The sequence below is a fragment of the Phacochoerus africanus genome, chromosome 11 (assembly GCF_016906955.1).
Source record: "Phacochoerus africanus isolate WHEZ1 chromosome 11, ROS_Pafr_v1, whole genome shotgun sequence".
Taxonomy (NCBI): domain Eukaryota; kingdom Metazoa; phylum Chordata; class Mammalia; order Artiodactyla; family Suidae; genus Phacochoerus; species Phacochoerus africanus.
Window position 1 is genome coordinate 6,133,874 of NC_062554.1, and position 20,410 is coordinate 6,154,283.

General features: G+C 53.8%; 2 protein-coding genes across 4 annotated transcripts; both read left to right on the forward strand.

Moving 5' to 3' along the window:
- Positions 1 to 511: 511 nt before the first annotated feature.
- LOC125110571 (folate receptor alpha-like) lies at positions 512 to 4,960 on the forward strand. Of its 3 annotated transcripts, XM_047751912.1 has the most exons (6): positions 512 to 605; positions 1,439 to 1,616; positions 1,703 to 1,861; positions 3,876 to 4,064; positions 4,261 to 4,396; positions 4,531 to 4,960. In XM_047751912.1, exons 3-6 carry the CDS (start codon positions 1,715 to 1,717, stop codon positions 4,815 to 4,817), a joined length of 759 nt encoding a protein of 252 aa, XP_047607868.1. In that variant the 5' UTR covers positions 512 to 605; positions 1,439 to 1,616; positions 1,703 to 1,714; the 3' UTR covers positions 4,818 to 4,960. The 3 variants fall into 3 exon arrangements, with proteins under 3 accessions (XP_047607868.1, XP_047607867.1, XP_047607870.1); XM_047751911.1 differs by having other exon boundaries at positions 539 to 605; positions 1,439 to 1,861; XM_047751914.1 differs by lacking the exon at positions 512 to 605 and having other exon boundaries at positions 1,249 to 1,861.
- A 7,273-nt stretch (positions 4,961 to 12,233) lies between these two features.
- LOC125110572 (folate receptor alpha-like) lies at positions 12,234 to 16,036 on the forward strand. Its single transcript, XM_047751915.1, has 4 exons — positions 12,234 to 12,791; positions 14,158 to 14,346; positions 15,347 to 15,482; positions 15,627 to 16,036. The coding sequence occupies exons 1-4, from the start codon at positions 12,648 to 12,650 to the stop codon at positions 15,905 to 15,907; spliced, it is 750 nt and encodes a 249-aa protein (XP_047607871.1). The 5' UTR covers positions 12,234 to 12,647; the 3' UTR covers positions 15,908 to 16,036.
- Positions 16,037 to 20,410: the final 4,374 nt, after the last annotated feature.

Below are 20,410 nucleotides of genomic sequence, written 5' to 3' on the forward strand. Positions count from 1 at the left end.
TTTTTTCCTTCTCAGGGCCGCACCTGCAGCATATGGAGGTTCCCAGGCTAGGGGTCCAATGGGAGCTCTTGCTGCCGGCCTACACCACAGCCACAACAATGGAGGATCCAAGCCACATCTGCGACCTACACCACAGCTCGTGGCAAATGCCGGATCCTTAACCCACTGAGCAGGGCCAGGGATCCAACCTGCAACCTCATGGTTCCTAGTCGGATTGGTTTCCGCTGCGCCGTGACTTGACTTGACCGGAACTCGGGAGAGACTGTTTTTTCTACATCGTCTCCTCCCGCCTCTCTTTTGTTGTGGTGTAATTGACCAGAAATGCACACACCTTCCTTCTCTCACTTAACAATACACTTGGAAAGTTTTGCATTTTCATTTATCAAGGGCCTTCTCATTCTTTTTCACCAGGTTAAATCTCATGGGGTGTAGGACTATATTTATTTAACTGGCCTGAAATTGAAAGACAAGCTGTTTCCTAGACAAAGACGCGGCCTGCCCTGATGGAGGCCGGGTCAGGATGACTTAGAAAAGGGTGTGACAAGTCAGGAGACACTGCTTCCGGGTGGGCCTCCAGGTGGGCCTCCAGGAGGGCCGAGGCAGAGGTACGGGCAGGACCGGGAAGAAAGGTGCGGATGGGAGGTAGGAGGTGAGAAGCAAGGTAGGGCTCCCCTGGTCTCCAGGGATCCTGCTTTCTCTGCGGACTCTGGCTCTGGTGCCCCCACCCCCACAGCTCGGGCTCAGTTTCTCCTCCATGTGACCCTGACCCCCTGGCCTCCCGCTTTGTCTAGGCCTGGCTCTGCCCTGGGAACTTCCCAAGACCCCTCCGTGGGGGTGGAGAAGGCCGCCGAGATGCAGGGGCTGGCGGCTGCCCCTGGGGACCTGCACTCTCACGGGCTTTCCACATACCCCTCCCCCTCCTCCGGGCTCCCCTGGCATGTGGTCCAGGACCTTAAGTAAGAACCCAATGGCTGAATGGCCTTCATGTCGCCCCCCCCCCTCCCCACCCCTGCCCCGTCAGCTTCCCTGTCTGCCTCACCGGCCAGTCTCTGGGTGCCTAAACCTAAGCTGCCTTGGGCTGGCGGGAAGGGCTGAGGAAGCAGAAGCAGAGGCTGGCCAGCGCCCCTCCTCTCAGTCTGCAACCCCATCAGCAGCTCAGCAGAGGACAGCCGGTGGTTCCTCTTTTTTTTTTTTTTTTTTGCTATGGAACTTCTACAGCTAGGAGTTGAATCAGAGCTACAGCCACCAGCCTACACCACTGCCACGGCAACGCCAGATCCAGGCCGCATCTATGACCTACACCACAGCTCAGGGCAACGCCAGATCCTTAACCCACGGAGCGAGGCCAGGGATCACACCCGCATCCTCATGGATGCTAGTGTGGTTTGTTAACCACTGAGTCACGAAGGGAACTCCCTCTGTGGTTCCTCTTATGCAGGAGCCTCTGCCTGTGGGTGAAGCACTGGCTGGCAAACTCCGGAAGGGGAGGTCCGGAGAGGTGGTGCCTCCCTCCGCAGCAAAGCTCAGACTGCACTGTCCTCAGGTGGCAGTGGTGTCCTACCACTTGGCACAGACCTCCACGGGCCCTTCATCGCTTGGCTCCACTGTGCTGTGGGGTAAGCGGCGCGGGGAGGGAGGACGATCTGGGCTTGGAAGGGAAACAGGAAATCTGGCCAAGAAGCTTACGGCAGCTTTCTGGCAGAAGTGGATCAACATGGCCTGGCGGCTGACGCTCTTCGTGCTCCTGGGTTTGGTGGCTGCTGTGGGGGGCGCCCGGGCCAGGACGGACATGCTCAACGTCTGCATGGACGCCAAGCACCACAAGCCAAAGCCAAGCCCGGAGGACAAGCTGCACGACCAGGTGAGGAGGGAGAAGGGCCTGGGGTTGGGGAGGGGGCTGACCCCCAAAAGAGAAGAAGGCAGGGGGTTGGAAAGAGCAGCTTTGGGGGTGATGGAGGCAGGAGGGTGGCTGAGGTGATCTTGGTGGCCCTCTCCCAGGAGGCCACCACGGCGACACGAACGCGGGGACTATTGATCAAGCACCCACTACGGGCCAAGTGTTTTCCTCCCATCTTGTTGGTAAATACGCCCAAAGCGCTTGACAAATGAGGACAGTCGCCCAGAGAGTGCACAGGGACACGTGGGAACAGAGGCTGGGGATTAGCAGGCGCCAGGAGAGGGGCTGGTGGCACCTTTCCCAACTTTCATTCTGTGCCAGTCCACGGAGCTCAAAGTCCAGGTGGAAGAAGAGGCAGGTCCCTCACGGTCATGATGCAACAAGTATCTACCACAGGCCAGGTCCCCACCCCCATTAGGTTCTGAAGAGTCAGTGACACGTCAGACAGGCTGCGAGGACCTCCAAGGAGGGCCACTGGCCTGGGCCATGGAGGCTGAGTAAGAGTTTTCCAGGAAGACAAAGCAGGAAAAGGCAGCCTGGCAGAGGACAGCAGGTACTCGGACGAGGGGTGACAGCACGAGCAGTGGCAAGTCTAGTGTGGCCAGAGTCAAGGATGCTGCTACCATGGAGAAGGGCAGGAGAAGCCTGGGTTCCCGTTTCATAGGGAGGGCCCCTGAAGCAGCCAGGGAATCCGGGCTTGAAGTCGAACCCCAGGCTCATCAGAAATGAGGCTCTTTCATTCTCTCTGGTCCCCTCGTCTGCTCCGCACCAGTCTTTACACTGCCGGGGGGCCGGGGTATGCCCAGGGCAATGCTGTGTGGCACAGGCTGCCTCCAAGGGCTCCAAGCCAAGAGAGGGAAGTCCAGCAGCCCTTGACCTCTTAGTCATTTCCCACAGTTCATTTGTTCTGGGTGTGTGTGTGTGTGTGTATGTGTTAAAATAACTATAACATAAAATTCACCATGTAAGCATTTCTAAGTGTACCATTTGTGCCATTAGGCAGATGCACACTGCCATGCAAACATCACCTCCATCCATTTCTAGAACATTTTCATCTTCCAAAATGGAAAGTCTGTACCCACCGCTTCATTTTTAGAACGTTTTAAGTTTTAAGGGGGGCTTTAAAGAACCCTCCACAGCACTTCTTTGCCAAGAGATGGTGCAGATTTGAGGGAGAGAGGTGACTGTAATTCTGAGGGGTGTAGGTTGGAAGGGAGTGGCTGTTTCTGTTGAGCCCCTATAGGCCAGGAAGTGCTTTTTAAAAAAATTTTTACTTTTGCATTTTTTTTGGGGGGGGGCATGCAAGCAGAAGTTCCTGAGCCAAGGATTGAACCCATGCCACAGCAGTGACACCACCAGATCCTTACCGGATTCTCAACCATTAGGCCATCCGGGAACTCTGCTTTATTATTTTTTATTTTATGCTATTTTTAAAATTTTTGGCTGCGCCCACGGCAGGCAAAGTTCCCAGGCTAGGGATCAAACCCTAGCCACAGCAGTGACAACACTGGATCCTTAACCTGCTAAGCCACCAGGGAACTCCTATAGGCCAGGAAGTGCTTTTCGTTATGTTAATTAACTCTTTCAGAGGCGGAAACCACTGACCCCGACTGGCAGGTCAGGGATCAGGTGCATGGGGTCTTGCAGGGGATCAAGAGTTGAGGACCTGCAAGATGAGTACCGTAAATCTCCTAGATAAAGCGAAATCAATTGGTGAACGGTTTAGAGATATACGGAGAATGACGGCTCCCCTAGGTGATGGGTTCCCAGTTCTCCCACGTCCCCTGTGTTACTCTCTGTTCAAAGTCAATATTATAACTGCCTCTACCCCAAAACAAGGGCTCCTCAAGGCCGGGCTTAGAGGCCGCCTCCCCAGCCAGTGTTCCTCTGGGTGACCTACCCGAGGCACAGGAGCCAGCATGTGGTGGTGACAGCTGTGGTGCGGGAAGGACTTAATCTTGGTGTCGTCCCCTCCCAGTGCAGCCCCTGGAGGAAGAACTCCTGCTGCTCGGTCAACACCAGCCTAGAAGCCCATAAAGACATCTCCTACCTGTACAGATTCAACTGGGACCACTGCGGCAAGATGGAGCCGGCCTGCAAGCGCCACTTCATTCAAGACACCTGTCTCTATGAGTGCTCGCCCAACCTGGGGCCCTGGATCCAGGAGGTATAGACATTGTCCCCACAAGCGTGAACCTCAGCAAAGGGCACGACCCACCAGCCACCTGCCCGCTGGGCGTGGCCCAGGAATTCTGATCTGAGGGTGGTAGAGGCATCTCTTCTCCCCCAGCCCCGGACCCTGTCAAGGCTGCGGCTGCTGAGACCCTGGGCTGACAGCAGCCCCCTGCCCCCCTCCCACCCAGGTGAACCAGAAGTGGCGCAGAGAGCGGATCCTGAACGTGCCCCTCTGCAAAGAGGACTGTCAGATCTGGTGGGAAGACTGCCGCACCTCCTACACCTGCAAGAGCAACTGGCACAAGGGCTGGAACTGGACCTCAGGTGAGGGCCAGGAGGCGGGAGCTGGGTGGAGGCGGGGTGTGGATAGAGTAGATGGAGATGAGGGGCTGTGGGGGCTGGTGGAACCAGAGAAGGTTCTGGATCCAGAGGCCAAAAGCCATGCATCCTCCCCACAGGGTATAACCAGTGCCCAGTGAGCGCCGCCTGCCACCGCTTCGACTTCTACTTCCCCACGCCCGCTGCCCTGTGCAACGAGATCTGGAGCCACTCCTTTGAAGTCAGCAGCTACAGCCGGGGCAGCGGCCGCTGCATCCAGATGTGGTTCGACCCGGCCCAGGGCAACCCCAACGAGGCGGTGGCGAGATACTATGCTGAGAATGGGGATGCTGGGGCCGTGGCCCAGGGGATCGGGCCTCTCCTGACCAACTGGACGGAGATGGTGAAACACTGGGTCACCGGCTAAGCTGTTCCCCCGCCGACCCCTGCTTTCCGCCCACATCCCCTGGGTTACTCTCCGGGTGGCCTCAGCACCCTGGTCATTGGCTCCTGATCTAAGATCCGATGGGGAGCCTCTGACAGCCTCTTCCAATACAATATCCACGTGTGCCCTGTGTGTTATGAATGGTTGGGGAGTGAGCGGGTGAGGGGCGGGCGGCCTGCCTCGCTGCTCCATCTTTCCTGTTGAGAGGTCCCGCGAAGGACTGGGATTAGCTTGAAGTTCACCAGTAAGCAGGGGGTGGAAGTTGATCCTTGAACCTGGGGCTCTTACTTCTTCACCGGCCTCCTTCCTCACGACCCCTCCTGCACAAGAGGATGAGGGGACTGGGGAGAGGCTGGGGGTTATAAGTCCCCCGAAAATGTCTTTCCCTTTCCTTCCCTTACTAGACGTGGGATGGGGTGCAGATCCTGCTGAGCAGATTCCAAGGATCAACACTTGGGGTGTCTCTATTACTTTATTTTATTTTGTCTTTTTAGGGCAGCACCAGTGGCCTATGGAAGTTCCCAGTTTAGGGGGCTGAATTGGAGCTGTAGCTGCCAGCCGATGCCACAGCCACAGCAATGCCAGATCCAAGCCACATCTGTAACCCACCCCACAGCTCATGGCAATGCCAGATCCTTAACCCACTGAGCGAGGCCAGGGATCGAACCCTCATCCTCACAGATCCTAGTCAGTTTTGCTATCGCTGAGCCATGAAAGCAACTCCTCTATTTGTTTAAATGACAAATAATTCTACTATGAAGGATTACTAGAATGCTGTGGCACAGAATTCTGGAAAAGGGATTGCTGGCTCCAGGAGTATTTGGATTCATCATTTTGATAGTTACAACTTTCCATATTGATCTACAGAGATCTAGTTCATTCTTTTTCATTGCTGAGCAATATTCCATTCTATGTACATATCACTTTAATTCAGTCACCTGCTGATAGATTTCTGAGGGAGGGAGGTTCTTTGATGGCCTTGACTTTTTTTGAAAAGCACGGACTGGCTGTTTTGTCGAATGACTCTCATTTGGGGGGTTATCTATTTCCTCATCAGACTGAGGTTCTGCATTTTTGATACAAATATCCCCAAAGCAGGACCAGGTCCTTTTGATGCATCATGACGAGGAGCTTGCTGTTAAGGGTTTCCCATTGCTGGTGATGTCATCTTTGGGTTGAGATTGGGTCAGCCTGGTTTCTCCACTACTCCCCCCGGCTGTGTAATTAATAAGTACGTGGAAGGGAGACACTCAGAAAACTGCAGATGTCCTGTTCATTATCAGACCTTCACCTGGAGTTTACTGAGTGAAAACAAACACCAAAAATGTCTGATTATGTGACATCCCCTCACCAACTCTTTCATGCCTTTCCATGGTATCTGCTGGAAAAACCAAACTTCTTCAGCAGCATGGAAGCCCCCCTCCTCCACTTGGATATGTCAAATAATCTACCCCCCCCACATGAGCCCCTTTCACGCTTCTCACTTGGGGGCTTTTGCTCCGGCAAGGGCCCTCCCCTGGTTTCTGGAATGTTCGTGGATACTTTGCAGCCTGGCTCCCTGTACCCACTTAGATTTCTTTGTTCTATTTTGCTTTTTTGGGCCGCACCCACGGTACATGGAAGTTCCCAGGCTGGGGGGCAACTCGGAGCTACAGCTGCAGCCAACACCACAGCTCATGGCAGCACCAGATCCTTAACCCACTGTGCAAGGCCAGGGATTGAACCTGCATCTTCATGGATACTAGTGGGAATTGTTTCTGCTGCACCACAACGGGAACTCGCCGCTTAGATTTCAACCTACAATTCATGCCCCACTAAAGTGACTCCTGACCATCCAACCCAAAGCAATCACCCAGGCGCTTTCTTACCGCATCGCCCAGGTCCTCTTGGACCGCTCTCTGTCTCTCTCCTGTATTTACGGCCTGACTTTTCCCTGACAGAGCACACACGTGTGAAAGCAGAGGCTGTGTCCACATCGCTTGTGCCAGATCCCCCGGGCCTGGCCCCGGGGAGGTGCTCGGGAAGGGGAGGAATCCAGGCACGTGTGTGGTCGGTCACCAGATAGGTGCCTTGTGAGCAGCCGATGGGCTGGCGTGGGCCAGGGAGGGGACTGAGGACTTGCACCATCTAGTGGGGGCAGAGGGACACGAGGCGTGTCACTCCCAGACCACGGTCCTGAGGGTTTGTCTCCAGGGAGCTGTGCGGTGTCGCTCCCCGCAGCCCGGAGTGTCAGGGAAGCCTCTTCTAGAGCTTCATGTTCGCCAAGCAGACCAGACGGGAGGAGCGGCTCTCCATGGAGAAGTTTCAGGAAATGCAAAGGCTTTGAGGTGCCAAAAGCACAAACCAAATTTCCAGGCGGCTAGGACAGTTTAGAGGGCAAGGCCAGGCAATGAGGCCAGAGGAGAAACACTGGATCTGCAACCCTCAGACCGATGCCCCTCACAGCGCCCTCCCTTCCTTGTGAAAGAAGCCAGGATTGGAGTTCCTACTGTGGAAACGAACCTGACTAGTATCCACGAGGACGCGGGTTCAATCCCTGGCCTTGCTCAGGGGGTTAAGGATCCAGCGTTGCCGTGAGCTGTGGTGTAGGTTGCAGAGGTGACTTGGATCCCGCATGGCTGTGGCTGTGGTGTAGGCCGGCGGCTGCAGCTCTGATTAGACCCCTGGCTGGGAACTTCCATGTGCCGTGGGTGTGGCTGTAAAAAAAAAAAAAAAGCAGCAGCCAGACTTGGAATGAGACTCAGCTCGGAGCCCCAGCCCCTCTGTTGTCATTGTCTGGTCACAAGACAGCCTTCGAATGGGGGTTCACAAGGATGCCGACAGCTGACGTGGCTGGTATGAAGCTTTCAGTCTGGGCAGATACCCTCGGGATCGGCTCCACGGTGGGTGCTTGACTGACTGTGTCCCTCCCTGGTGGCCAGACGGCCTGAGCCCTTGAGAGATGAGGCTCAACAAGGGCCGGGAACCTCACGGGTTAGATTCCACCTCCGACGCACCTCCCACTTGCGGGTCATTCCTTCTGAAGCCCTGAGGTTCCAGGAGCCTGATGCGGGCACCAACCTCACTGCTGCCGTGGAGAAGCTGTGAAGCTCAGGTTGTGGTCACCCCCAGGGCGGGGGTGGGGGATGGGGGACAGGGGCAGGTCCCATCAGGAAGAGCATCAGGAGGAATGCTTTGGGGGCACGCCTAGAGAGCGGGTCATGTTTCTCCAACCAGGAGAGGGCTGAGCTGGGCTGGCAAAGGATGAGGGAGTCCAGGAGTTCCAGCAAGCTCGACCTGCTTAACCCTCCCAGATGGTCACAGGATTCAGGTATGGCTTCCTCCGGGGGAGAGGGAGAGCAGGGCGCAAGCGGAGGGGCTCCCCCGGCAGTCAATTTCTTTCCTGCATTCTTTTTTTTTTTTTTTTTGTCTTTTTAGGGCCACACCTGTGGCATGTGGAGGTTCCCAGGCTAGGGGTCGAATTAGAGCTACAGCCACAAGCCTACACCACAGCCACGGCCACACCAGATCCAAGCTGTGTCTGCAACCTATACTGCAGCTCTCAGCAATGCCAGATCCTTAACCCACTGAGTGAGGCCAGGGATCGAATCCCATCCTCATGGATACTAGTCATATTTTTAACCCACTGAGCCACAAGGGGAGCTCCCATCCTGGGAGTCAATTTCTTTGCAAGCCCTTTAGGGCTTTCCTTCGTAGCTGATTCTTGTCCAGTGATTCAGCTGCCTCCTCTGGCTCCCAGTTCCCCTGCCGCTTCCTGGGCTCAGACCTATGGCCTTTCCAAGGGTATGGAGGCCCCGCAGTCCTTAAACTTCACTGCCATCCCTGGGCTGACGGCACCCACATCCAACGTGGGCCCTGCCCCTGACCTTTCATCTCTACAACCACCTCCCCCCACCCCAGGCTGCACCTGCCAGAACAGAACTAACCATTCCCTCCTGCCTGAATTTGCTCCTCCCTCCCCTCGCTTCCCATCAGTGGTACCAGCCTGGTCTCAGAGGGTGAAAAAAGAAAGGCTTCTGTTTCTGGCTGGGTAGGAGCAGTGGGAGGAGCCTAAATGAGAGAAGACTCTTGGCTGCTGGAGAAAGGGGTACCTGCATGGGTGGGTGAGGGCGTGGGGGATGGGAGGACAGTTGGACTCCTGGAACCGCTGAGACTCTGGCCATCTGAAAATCGGATTTTATAGCTGGAGGTGGGCGATGCCTGAGGCTGAGGGAGCAATGCCCGAGGGTGAAGGCGTGGTGGCTCTGTACTTGGGGGTATGGAGCTCCATGTGCTCTATGGCTGCCTGGAAGCCTGGAAACCCGCGTTGCTGCCCCGGCCCTGCAATGACCCCTCCCTGTCCTGATTCTCTGGATCTCACGCTCTTCATCTGTGTAACAGGACGGGGGTGTGGGAAGCGGACCAGGTTATTTTAAAGGATCCCAGCAATGCAGGCGGCAAGGTTTTCTCAGACCTGAATTTGGGGGAGCAAATAGAGGAAGTGGGGCCGGGGACTGGTCTTCAGCCTCACCAGTCCCCAGTCCCTCCCACCCGCCACCTCCACGGGGGCCTGGCCGGTGCCCATGTGCAATAATGAACTCCTGAGTGGCCTTTGTCCTACCGTAAATGCCTCTCCTGGGCCACATGCTCACTGCCTGCACTGCGTCGCCTAGGTCACTAAGCCCCTTCGGTCCCCTAGAGTGAGGCAAGGGGGACTGCAGAGCAAAGCAGAAGCCTGAGCCACACCAAGCGCCACCTTCTCTCCCAGGTAGGCCACTCTCCACCCCCCAGCAAGTGTTAAAGGATTTGAACTGGGAGGTGGGGGGTGGGGGAGGGGTTCACCACCTAAAGGCTGGGAATCCGGAAGTGGAGACAGATGAGACCCTGCCCAAGGTTAAGCTCCAAGTTAATATCCATCCTTGAATGAGGACCCAGGACCCTTGGCTTTCAGCACTGCACTGAGCTCTCAGTGCTTGAAGTCTGGGACCCGGGGGGAATGTGCGTGTGTGTGCTGAGCGTTGGCGGGGGGGGGGGGTCATAGCTGGACAAAGAAGGCGGGGAATGACATGCCAGCACAGATGCAGTGGAGGGGAGGAGAAAGCTCTAGAAAGCAGCCACAGCAAGAAAAACCACTGACCGACGGCTGAGACCCGGCTGTGCTCCCCCAGGGCTCTGTGCGGGTCACCCCTGCGAGAGCCTCCGCACAGCCAAGGTGCAGGGGACCAAAGGTGAAGGAGCTCTGGACGTGAGGGTCCCAAGTCGGACTTGGGTGGTCCCCGCCATGTGACCTGGGGCATGTCCCTCAACCCGGGCCTGGTTGGCCAGCATTTGCTGGGGGGGTTCCCCTACATTTACTCCTCAGAAGCGGAAGCTAAGCCTCAGGATGCTGTGAGTTCTTTTCCCCCAAGGTCAAGCAGGAGGGAGAGTGCGAGGGCTGAGATCGCAAACGGGCCGATCTGGTACCGTGTGCTCTAAACTGCTAGACTTTGTTTCCCCAAAGGAGCCTCATCTTGCATCACCTGGCATTGCCGGGAGGACAGGCTTGTGCTGTGTGCTTGGAGATCAGTGAGTGGCGGGGTCAAGGGAGAGACGATTGGGTCCTGAAATGAACGAATTAGCAAATGAATGAGCACCTGAACCCTGGAGAAGAACGGGAGAAAAAGAATGTAGACCTGTGTGGGTGTATACATGGGTGTATACATGCCTGGGTCACTTTGCTGTACTGTAGGAAACTGACAGAACACTGTAAACCAGCTGTAATGGAAAAAATAAAAATCGTTCTGTAAACATCCGACTTGAGAAGTAATCTGAGGTTATTACAGTTTGTATTTATCCCATCAACGTAACTATTTCCCCAGAACGGAATGTGTGCTTGACTGTTGAGTGCATGCAACTTGGGTCCCCTTATTTTGCATGGCCTTTTTTTTTTTTTTGGTCTTTTTAGGGCCAGACCCGTGCGGCACATGGAGGATCCCAGGCTAGGGGTCTAATCGGAGCTACAGCCACGGCCTACACCACAGCCACAGCAACGCGGGATCCGAGCCGCATCTGCGACCTACACCACAGCTCACGGCAACGCTGGATCCTTAACTCACTGAGCAAGGGCAGGGGTCCAACCCCACAACCTCATGGTTCCTAGTCGGATTCGTTAACCACTGCACCACGACGGGAACTCCCTGCATGGCCTTTTATAAAGCTGCCAACTAAAGACTGTCACTCTGCTACCCGTGCTCTCTAAGGAGCAAGTCATTCGCTACGGCAGCTGCTGACCTTTAATGCACACTGAGGGAACGGCAGGCAGGGTGCAGACAGGAACGAGGCACTCAGCGCTCGGGAAAAATAGGCAGAACAGGCCCTCATCTTTGCAGGGAAAAATTTCATGATCCCAAATTCCTGGGTGTTCTCCACGAAGAGAGAACAAAAGCCAAAAGCATGAAAACCACCCACCAAGATACCTGGTCCTTGTGACCAGCAGCAACCCGCTTCGGGATGTGGGCCTGACTGCGCATACCCCTGGGGTCACGTCTCTACTGGGTCCATCGTGACCTCCCCCTTTCCCTCTTTGGAACAGTTTCACAGAGCTGTCTCCTGGGCTAGAGTCCTCAGTAAGACACTGATAAACTCCATTCATAGCTCTTATGCTTTTTTTTTTGGTTTTTTGTTTTGTCTTTTTAGGACTGCACCATCGACATACGGAGGTTCACCAGGCTAGGGGTCCAATCGGAGCTGTAGCCGCCGGCCTACACCACAGCCACAGCAAAGCGGGATCCAAGTCGAGTCTGTAACCTACACCACAGCTCACAGCAATGCTGGATCCCTAACCCACTGAGCAAGGCCAGGGATCGAACCCTCAACCTCATGGTTCCTCATTGGATTCGTTTCGGTTGTGCCACAACAGGAACTCCCTGTTGTGCGTTTTTTTTTCCTATTTCTTGGGCCGCTCCCACGGCATATGGAGGTTCCCAGGCTAGGGGTTGAATCGGAGCTGCAGCCACCAGCCTACACCAGAGCCACAGCAACGCGGGATCCGAGCCGCATCTGCAACCTACACCACAGGTCACGGCAATGCCGGATCGTTAACCCACTGAGCAAGGGCAGGGACCGAACCCGCAACCTCATGGTTCCTAGTCAGATTTGTTAACCACTGCGCCATGACAGGAACTCCTTTTTTTTTTTTTTTTTTTGGTCTATGTTGTGTGTTTTTTAAGTCAACAAAATCTTTTTTCTTTCTCTTTTTTTTCCTTTTAACAAAAATTATCTCAATCTTTTTTTTTCCCCCGAGGGCTGCAAGTGTGGCATGTGGAATCTCCCAGGCTACGAGTCGAATTGGAGCTACGGCTGCCAGCCTACACCATAGCCACAGCAACACAGGATCTGAGCTGTGTCGGCGACCTACACCACAACTCATGACAACGCCAGATCCTTAACCCCCTGAGCGAAGCCAGGGATGGAACCCACATCCTCATGGATACTAGTCAGGTTCATTACCATTGAGCCACAATGGGAAGTCCAAGTCAACAAACTCTTAAAAGTTTTAAGTTCTGAAACATTTGTCTCCAAGGATTTCATTCATGAGTGTGTGGACCTCAGGCAATCTCCTAGCTGTTTCTGCATTTTGTTGAGCCTCATGGTGGGGAAGCCAGGAGACCCCAGTCAGAGACTAGCCTGGAAGGTGGTCTTATCTCAGCCTTCCCTCAGGCTGGGAAGCTTAGAATGTAGATACCCGCCCTAGGCTCCACCCACCTAAGGCTCTTTTTTCAATACCTCGAGGCCCCACCTCCGCATTCTCCCATTCCTGCTGCTTTTGACCACAGCTCTTTCTGCAGGACAAGCATGGCCCTTGGGAGAGCATGGCTGCCGCTTCTCTTGGTGTGTGTGGCTGTCACATGGGCGGCCCGGCCTGATCTCCTCAACATCTGCATGGACGCCAAACACCACAAGACAAAGCCAGGCCCGGAAGATGGCCTGCATGAGCAGGTGGGCCAAAGGATGGGGGCCTGGGGGCGGGGAGCAGCGCTGCCTCCAGAAACATCTACCCCTCCTGGGGGGGGCAGGGGGCCCCTCAGCGGATCTTCTTCAATTTGCACTGATCTGGCAACTCTTTAACCCCTGCCGGGCACCCAGTGTGGTCAGAACCATGCCGAGAGCTCAGCTTCTCGGTGGGTGGGTGGGGGGGGCATTCCTTGTTAATTCAAACCGGGGAGCAGGCCCTGGGGGTCGATTCTGATTTCCGCGTGTACACTGGGGTTGACTCTGCAAGGATCTGAGAGGAGAAAGAATACACGGTGCGGGGCGGCTTCTTTTCTGCCAGCCTCAAACAGCTCAGGGAAAGGGGGCCTCTCACAATGAGGCTGGGGGCAAGGCAGACGCGTCCACTGGGGCTCTTGACCCCTAGTGCACCTGAGGTCTCCCATGGGACAACTACGTTGCCACGATCCCTTCAATTTCCTGAACCGATTTAAATGTGGGGTTTTTTTGGTTTTTTTTTCTGCTTTTTAGGGCCGCATCTGCGGCATATGGAGGTTCCCAGCTTAGGGGTCTAATCGGAGCTTCAGCCGCCGGCCTCCACCACAGCCACTGCCACGCCAGATCCAAGCCGTGTCCACGACCTACACCACAGCTCTCGGCAATGCTGGATCCTTAACCCACAGAGCAAGGCCAGGGATCCAACCCGCACCCGCATGGTTCCTAGGCGGATTCGTTTTTGCTGCGCCGCGATGGGAACTCCCACTTGGATACTTCTGAGTAGCCTTGCTTTGCCCTCTTCAGCCTATGTGTGTATTTTTAGAAAGTATACATCTTAATATTGGACTTTTAGACTAATTCTAGGCCGTGGGTTTTCACTCACTCAGTAAGAGGACGCTGAGGATTTCTGCAAGGAGCACTCTTCCGGGGTTCAAGTTTATTTAACTTGTTTCCTCAGCCCCCAGGTCTCCGTCACCTTCTCAGAGAGGCTTAATCGGACCGATCTAGAAAACGGCAATTCCCTATTCTGATCTTGCTTTGGTTTTTCTGTTTGTTTTCCCCCCAAAGCCATTATCTGGTGATAAGCTTTCACTGTGATTTCTGGTTCCTAGAAAAATGCCTGGGCTAGAGAAAGTAGGAGCTCGATAAAGAGTTGAATGAATGACGTTATAATGACTGCATTTCCGGGCGGGGGCTCCCTCCTGGGATCCCACAGTATTGGAGACTTTTCTCCTCCAAAGAGGGTCCCCCCCAGAGCGAGCGTCTCCCTGGACACTCTGTGCTGGGGAATCGAGGACTTAAAAGGGGAGAGGCTGCGTGATGGACTATTCGGGTTGTGCTGGGTGTGCAATTTAATGCTGGTGTCCTCCCCTCCCAGTGCAGCCCGTGGGAGATGAACGCCTGCTGCTCGGTCAACACCAGCCAAGAAGCCCATAACGACATCTCCTACCTGTACAAATTCAACTGGGAGCACTGCGGCAAGATGAAGCCGGCCTGCAAGCGCCACTTCATTCAAGACACCTGTCTCTATGAGTGCTCGCCCAACCTGGGGCCCTGGATCCAGCAGGTACAGACACCGTCCCCACAAGCGCGAACCTCAGCAGAGGGCATGACCCACCAGCCACCGGCCCGCTGGGTGTGGCCCAGGAATTCTGGTCTGAGGGTGGCAGTGGAAACAGCTCTTTCGCCCCCTTCCTGCCTGCCCATTCCTGTTCCCCTCTTAAAAAAGAACCTAGTTAGCAGACGGAGAGCCCTAGGTAATTTAACTGAACCCCTGAAGCTCTCCGGAAGAGCAGGCCTTGCCCAACCTGTGGATTCTTTTCCTAGATTCGAAGAAGAAAGAAGGAAATATTAAGTAAAGAATTAGTAGCTCTCTGCCCCCAACAGCCCCTGGAGCAATGCTGCAGGCAGATCACTCTGGCATGATAACATCTGAAGAAAGAGTCAGCCAGTCTGCATGCAGTGGAGACCGAAGCAGAGGCCAACCTCCCGCCTGCAAGAGTCTCGGAGATTCTTGCTCCTTTTTCTCTTTGAAAACCGTCATGGCTGAGCAGGATCTTCAGAGCTGGTCTCAGGACATGAACCTATCTTCTCCCCCAGATTAACAGCTTTTCTTTTTCTTTTTTGCTTTTTAGGGCCACACCCCTGGCATACGGAAGTTCCTGGGCTAGGGGTCCAATCAGAGCTGCAGCTGCCAGCCGACACCACAGTCACAGCAATGTGGGATCTGAGCCACGTCTGTGACCTACACCACAGCTCACGGCAGCACGGGATCCTTAACCCACTGAGCAAGGCCAGGGATCAGACCTGCGCCCTCATGGATGCTAGTCAGGTTCATTTCCACTGAGCCATGATGGGAACTCCCAGGTTACCACCTTCTCTGATTAAAGCTGCTTTCCTTTCTACTGACACCTGCCCCTTGATTAGTGGCTTTTGAGAGGTGAGCAGCTGACCCGAGTTTGGTAAGCGTCGAGGTGCCACCTCTGCCCCAGCCCTGGACCCCGTTGAGGCTGCGGCCGCTGAGACCCTGGGCTGACAGCAGCCCCTCCCCGCCCCCTCCCACCCAGGCGAACCAGAAGTGGCGCAGAGAGCGGATCCTGAACGTGCCCCTCTGCAAAGAGGACTGTCAGAACTGGTGGGAAGACTGCCGCACCTCCTACACCTGCAAGAGCAACTGGCACGAGGGCTGGAACTGGAGCTCAGGTGAGGGCCTGGGCGGGCCGGGGTGGGAGCTGGGTTGTGGGGGGTGTGTGTGGATGGAGTAGATGGAGACAGGGGCTGTGGGGGCTGGTGGAACCAGAGAAGGTTCTGGATCCAGAGGCCAAAGGCCGTGCATCCTCCCCACAGGGTATAACCGGTGCCCTGCGAATGCCGTCTGCCGCCCCTTCGACTTCTACTTCCCCACGCCCGCTGCGCTGTGCAGCCAGATCTGGAGCAACTCCTACAAACAAACCAACTACAGCCGGGGCAGCGGCCGCTGCATCCAGATGTGGTTCGACCCAGAACAGGGCAACCCCAACGAGGTGGTGGCGAGATACTACGCCCAGATCATGAGTGGCGCTGGGCTCTCCGAGGCCTGGCCTCTCCAGTTCGGCCTGGCCGTGACGCTGCTCTGGCTGCTGAGCTGAGCTTCTGTCTTCGGAGAGCTGGACAGCCCTCCCCTGTTCGGCCCCACAGCGCCCAGCTTGTCAGTGCCTCGGTGGTGGTGGTGGTGGTGGTGGCGGGGGGGGGGATCCTGAATAAACCAGTCACCCCACATGTGTCATGTGAGTTATTAGAACGTGAACGGATGTGACGCGGCTTCCCAGTTCCCAGTGACAGAAGCTGCTTAGACGTGGGTGGTTCCCAGCTCTGATACTTGCTGTGAACTTGCCAGGTAGTGAACTATTCGAACCCAGGACACAGTCATAGCTCTCAATTTCATTTGTCACTACAGCTCTCATCTAGAGCCAGGCCCAAGGTTTTATTATGTGAAGTGGACCCAAGCCTCCCAGGGTTCCCTGTTCTGCCCTGTGCTCCGCTCTCCAGCAGAAGAGAAGGGAATGGGAGTGTCCAGCAAGCGCCGGATGGATGGCGGGGAGGGGGGAAGGGGGGCCACAGGGCCCCCACCCAACGCGCAGCTCGTACCCACAAGGCACTGTGTGTCAGGCACTTTCCCAAGAGTCTTATATTTACTCCCGTAAGGTACAGATACTGTCATCTGCATCTTATATCCATGGAGACAGGTTTCTAGATTAAGGAACATGGTCAAACATCCCTTGCGTAAGAGCTGAGGTGCCATCCCGGCCAATCTGGCTCCTGAGAAACTCTATCCCCTTGTGGAGTGAAGAAATAAGTGTATTTCTTTTTTTCTTTTTTCTTTTTTTTTTTGGTCATGCCCACAGCATGCAGAAGTTCCGGGGCCAGGGATCAAACCTGCACCACAGCAGCAACCTGAGCCGATGCAATGACAATGCTGGCTGGCTCCTTAACCCACTGCGCCACAAGGGAACTCCTGAATATGTGTATCTTAAAGGGATAAGGGACCCCAGGCCTGACCAGGGGAGCTGGGCCTGAGCTGGTCTGGCCGAGCTAGGATTAGACCCAGACCTAGACTCCTGGAGCAGGTCCCGAACCAATGATTTGGCAGATTTTTAGGCAGTGTTCCTACATTAAGCATCATTTGTAGAAGCTGGACATAAGCTGGGTTATGTTACAGTCATATAAAAAAAAGTTAAGCCTTTTTCAGTGGCTTAACAAACACTGGTTCCTTGCTTAAGCTATGGTACTTAATGTGGGTTGTTGGGGGGATTCTGCTTGTCACTTAGGGGCCCAAGCTGATGGAGGCTCCGTCTCGTCACACACCTGCATGAGACAGGAATAGGGAAGTTGGTGAATTCCAGAGAGGCTCTTCACACTTGCGCTCATCACTTATTTTGTTGCCTAAATCGAGTCAAGGTCATGGCTAACTTCAGGGAGGCCAGGAAAAGACAATCCTAGCACGTGCCTGGAAGGAGAAGGGAAATCAGGACGTCTGTCCATGACCTAAAGACTGCTACCAAGACCTTACGTTACCGTCAGCGACATTTCTGGCACAGTCACGGTTACAAATGTGACGTTTCAGTTAGATCCTGGCAAGAAGAAGAACCAACTCTTTGAACCTGTGCAAAGAACTCTATCAACACGAGAAGTGGACAATCCATGGGCCACCACCCTAGACACCCTTGGGAACAAGGCCATTCAACGTTTCAGAGCCAGTGACGCTATTTATAAACATGCCTTGTGCATGGGTATATTATAATTAGTGAAATTTATGGTTAGTACTGCCGCAATACAAGATACCTTATCAAAGGCCTATTTTGCCATTTCTGAACTTATTTCCTTTTTTTTTTTTTTTGCTTTTTGGGACCACGTCTGGGGCATATGGAAGTTTCCAGGCTAGGGGTCAAATCAGAACTGCAGTTGCTACAGCCACAGCCATGCAGCAGCCTTAACCCACGGAGCAAGGCCAGAGATGGAACCCGTATCCTCATGGATACTACAGTCGGGTTCATAACCCCCTGAGCCACAGTGGAAACTCCTGTTTCTGAACCATTTCTAAAAATATTTATTTGAATCCCACTTTCTGCAGTTGTCATCCTCAAGTTCTCAGGAGTCATTAGCTTGAGGATGTTATTAATAATTTTCTAGGAGTTCCCATTGTGGCTCAGCGGTTAGCGAAACCAACTAGCATCCATGAGGATGTGGGTTTGATCCCTGACCTCGCTTAGAGGGTTAAGGATCCAGTGTTGCTGTGGCTGTGGTTTAGGCCGGCGGCTACAGCTCCAATTGGACCCCTAGCCTGGGAACCTCCATATGCTGTGGGTGCGGCCCTAAAAAGACAAAAAAAAAAAAGGACCAAAAAAATAAAAAATAAAAAATAAAATAATTTTCTAAATTAAGATTTCCTAGAGCAGTAGGACTGGCATAAGGATAGATATATAAATTAATGGAACAGAATTTAGAGTCCAAAAATAAATCCTTATATTTATAGTTAATAATATATATATACATTTATTTATTTTCTTGTCTTCTTAGGGCTGTACCCACTTCATATGGAGGTTCCCAAGCTGAGGGGTTGAACGGAGCTGTAGCCACTGGCCTACACCACAGCCACAGTAGTGCAGGATCTGAGCCGCATCTGTGACCTACACCACTGAAAGAGGCCAGGGATCGAACCTGCGTCCTCACGGATGCTAGTCAGATTCATTACCGCTGAGCCATGATGGGAACTCCCAGGCATTTTCTTATCGCATCGCCCAGGTCCTCTTGGACTGCTCTCTGTCTCTCTCCTGTATTTACGGCCCGACTTTTCCCTGACAGAGCACACACGTGTGAAAGCAGAGGCCGTGTCCACATCGATTGTGCCAGATCCCCCGGGCCTGGCCCCGGGGAGGTGCTCGGGAAGGGGAGGAATCCAGGCACGTGTGTGGTCGGTCACCAGATAGGTGCCTTGTGAGCAGCCGATGGGCTGGCGTGGGCCAGGGAGGGGACCGAGGACTTGCACCATCTAGTGGGGGCAGAGGGACACGAGGCGTGTCACTCCCAGACCACGGTCCTGAGGGTTTGTCTCCAGGGAGCCGTGTGGTGTCACTCTGCGCAGCTCAGAAGGAGCTCCGTTAACTGATTTTTGACAAACGTGCTGAGGCAAAAAGATAATCTGCTTGACAAATGCACTAGGACCATCAATTGATTATTCACATGCAAAAAAAGTGTATTTAGACTTTCACTTATAACAAACAAAAATAAAACTCAGAATGGATCACAGACTCAAAAATAACAGCTAGGAGTTCCCGTCGTGGCTCAGCGGAAAAGAACCTGACGAGCATCCACAAGGACACAGGTTCCATCCCTGGCCTCGCTCAGCAGGTCAAGGATCCGGCGTTGCTGTGAACTGTGGTGTAGGTCGCAGACGAGGCTCGGATCTGGTATGGCTGTGGCTGTGGTGTAGACTGGTGGCTACAGCTCAGATTAGACCTCTTGCCTGGGAACCTCCATATGCCGCAGGTGTGGCCCTAAAACAACAAAAAGCACCCGCCCCGCCCCCCCCCCCCCAAAAGTAACAGCTAAAAACTAAAATCTTTAGGAGAACAGGTAAACAACAAATTCCTAGTGTTGAGCACAGGGAACTATACTCGATATTCCGGGAGACACCATAATGAAAAAGAATATGAGAAAGAATGCATCATATGTATAACTGAATCATTTTACTCTATAGCAGATTTTTTTTTTTCTTTTTAGGGCCGCACCCGAGGCTATGGAGGTTCCCAGGCTAGGGGTCAATCGGAGCTAAAGCTGCCAGCCTGGATCCGAGCCGCATCTGCGACCTACACCCGGATCCTTAACCCACAGAGCAAGGCCCGGGATCCAGCCCGCCACCTCATGGTTCCTAGTTGGATTTGTTTCTGCTGCGCCACAATGGGAAGTCCCTGCACAGCAGAAGTTAACACGACATTGTAAACCAATGACACTTCAGTAAAATAAAAAAAAAAAAGTTCTTCCAGAGCCTGTGTTAGGTGACTATTTTTTCTTTTTTCTTTTCTTTCTAGGGCGGCACTTGCAGCACATGAAAGTTCCCAGGCCAGGGGTCAGACTAACTCAGGATCTGAGCCGAATCTGCGACCTACACCACAGCTCACGGCAATGCCAGACGAGGCCAGGGATGGAACCCACATCCTCATGGACACTAGTTGGCTTTGTAACCCACTGAGTCACAACAGGAGTTGCTAGGCAACTATTTCTTATATTAACATCTCTACCAATCATTTATGTCTTTTTTGAACCAACACCTCAGTCCATCACTGGAAAAAAACTGATAAACTAGACATATCAAAATTCAAAACTTTTCCACTTCAAAAGACATCATTAAGAAAATTGAAAGACAAGAAATAGCCAGGAGGAAATATCTGCAGAACACATATCTGATAAAGAACTTCCATCCATAATATGCAAAAAAAAAAAAATACCTACAACTTTTTTTGGGCCACATGCATGGCATGTGGAAGTTCCTGGGCCAGGTATCAAACCTGCGCCACAGCAGAGACCTGAGCCTCTGCAGTGACAGTGCTGGATCCTCAACCCACTGAGCCACAAGAGAACTCCGAAATACCTAC

Bases quoted from the DNA above. Each gene is read 5' to 3' on its own strand.
- LOC125110572 (XM_047751915.1), top strand. From the start codon at position 12,648: ATGGCCCTTGGGAGAGCATGGCTGCCGCTTCTCTTGGTGTGTGTGGCT. The intron at 12,792-14,157 runs GTGGGCCAAAGG...CTCCCCTCCCAG, and splicing joins AAGATGGCCTGCATGAGCAG to TGCAGCCCGTGGGAGATGAA. The intron at 15,483-15,626 runs GTGAGGGCCTGG...TCCTCCCCACAG, and splicing joins GGGCTGGAACTGGAGCTCAG to GGTATAACCGGTGCCCTGCG.
- LOC125110571 (XM_047751914.1), top strand. From the start codon at position 1,433: ATGCAGGAGCCTCTGCCTGTGGGTGAAGCACTGGCTGGCAAACTCCGG. The intron at 1,862-3,875 runs GTGAGGAGGGAG...GTCCCCTCCCAG, and splicing joins AGGACAAGCTGCACGACCAG to TGCAGCCCCTGGAGGAAGAA. The intron at 4,065-4,260 runs GTATAGACATTG...CCTCCCACCCAG, and splicing joins TGGGGCCCTGGATCCAGGAG to GTGAACCAGAAGTGGCGCAG.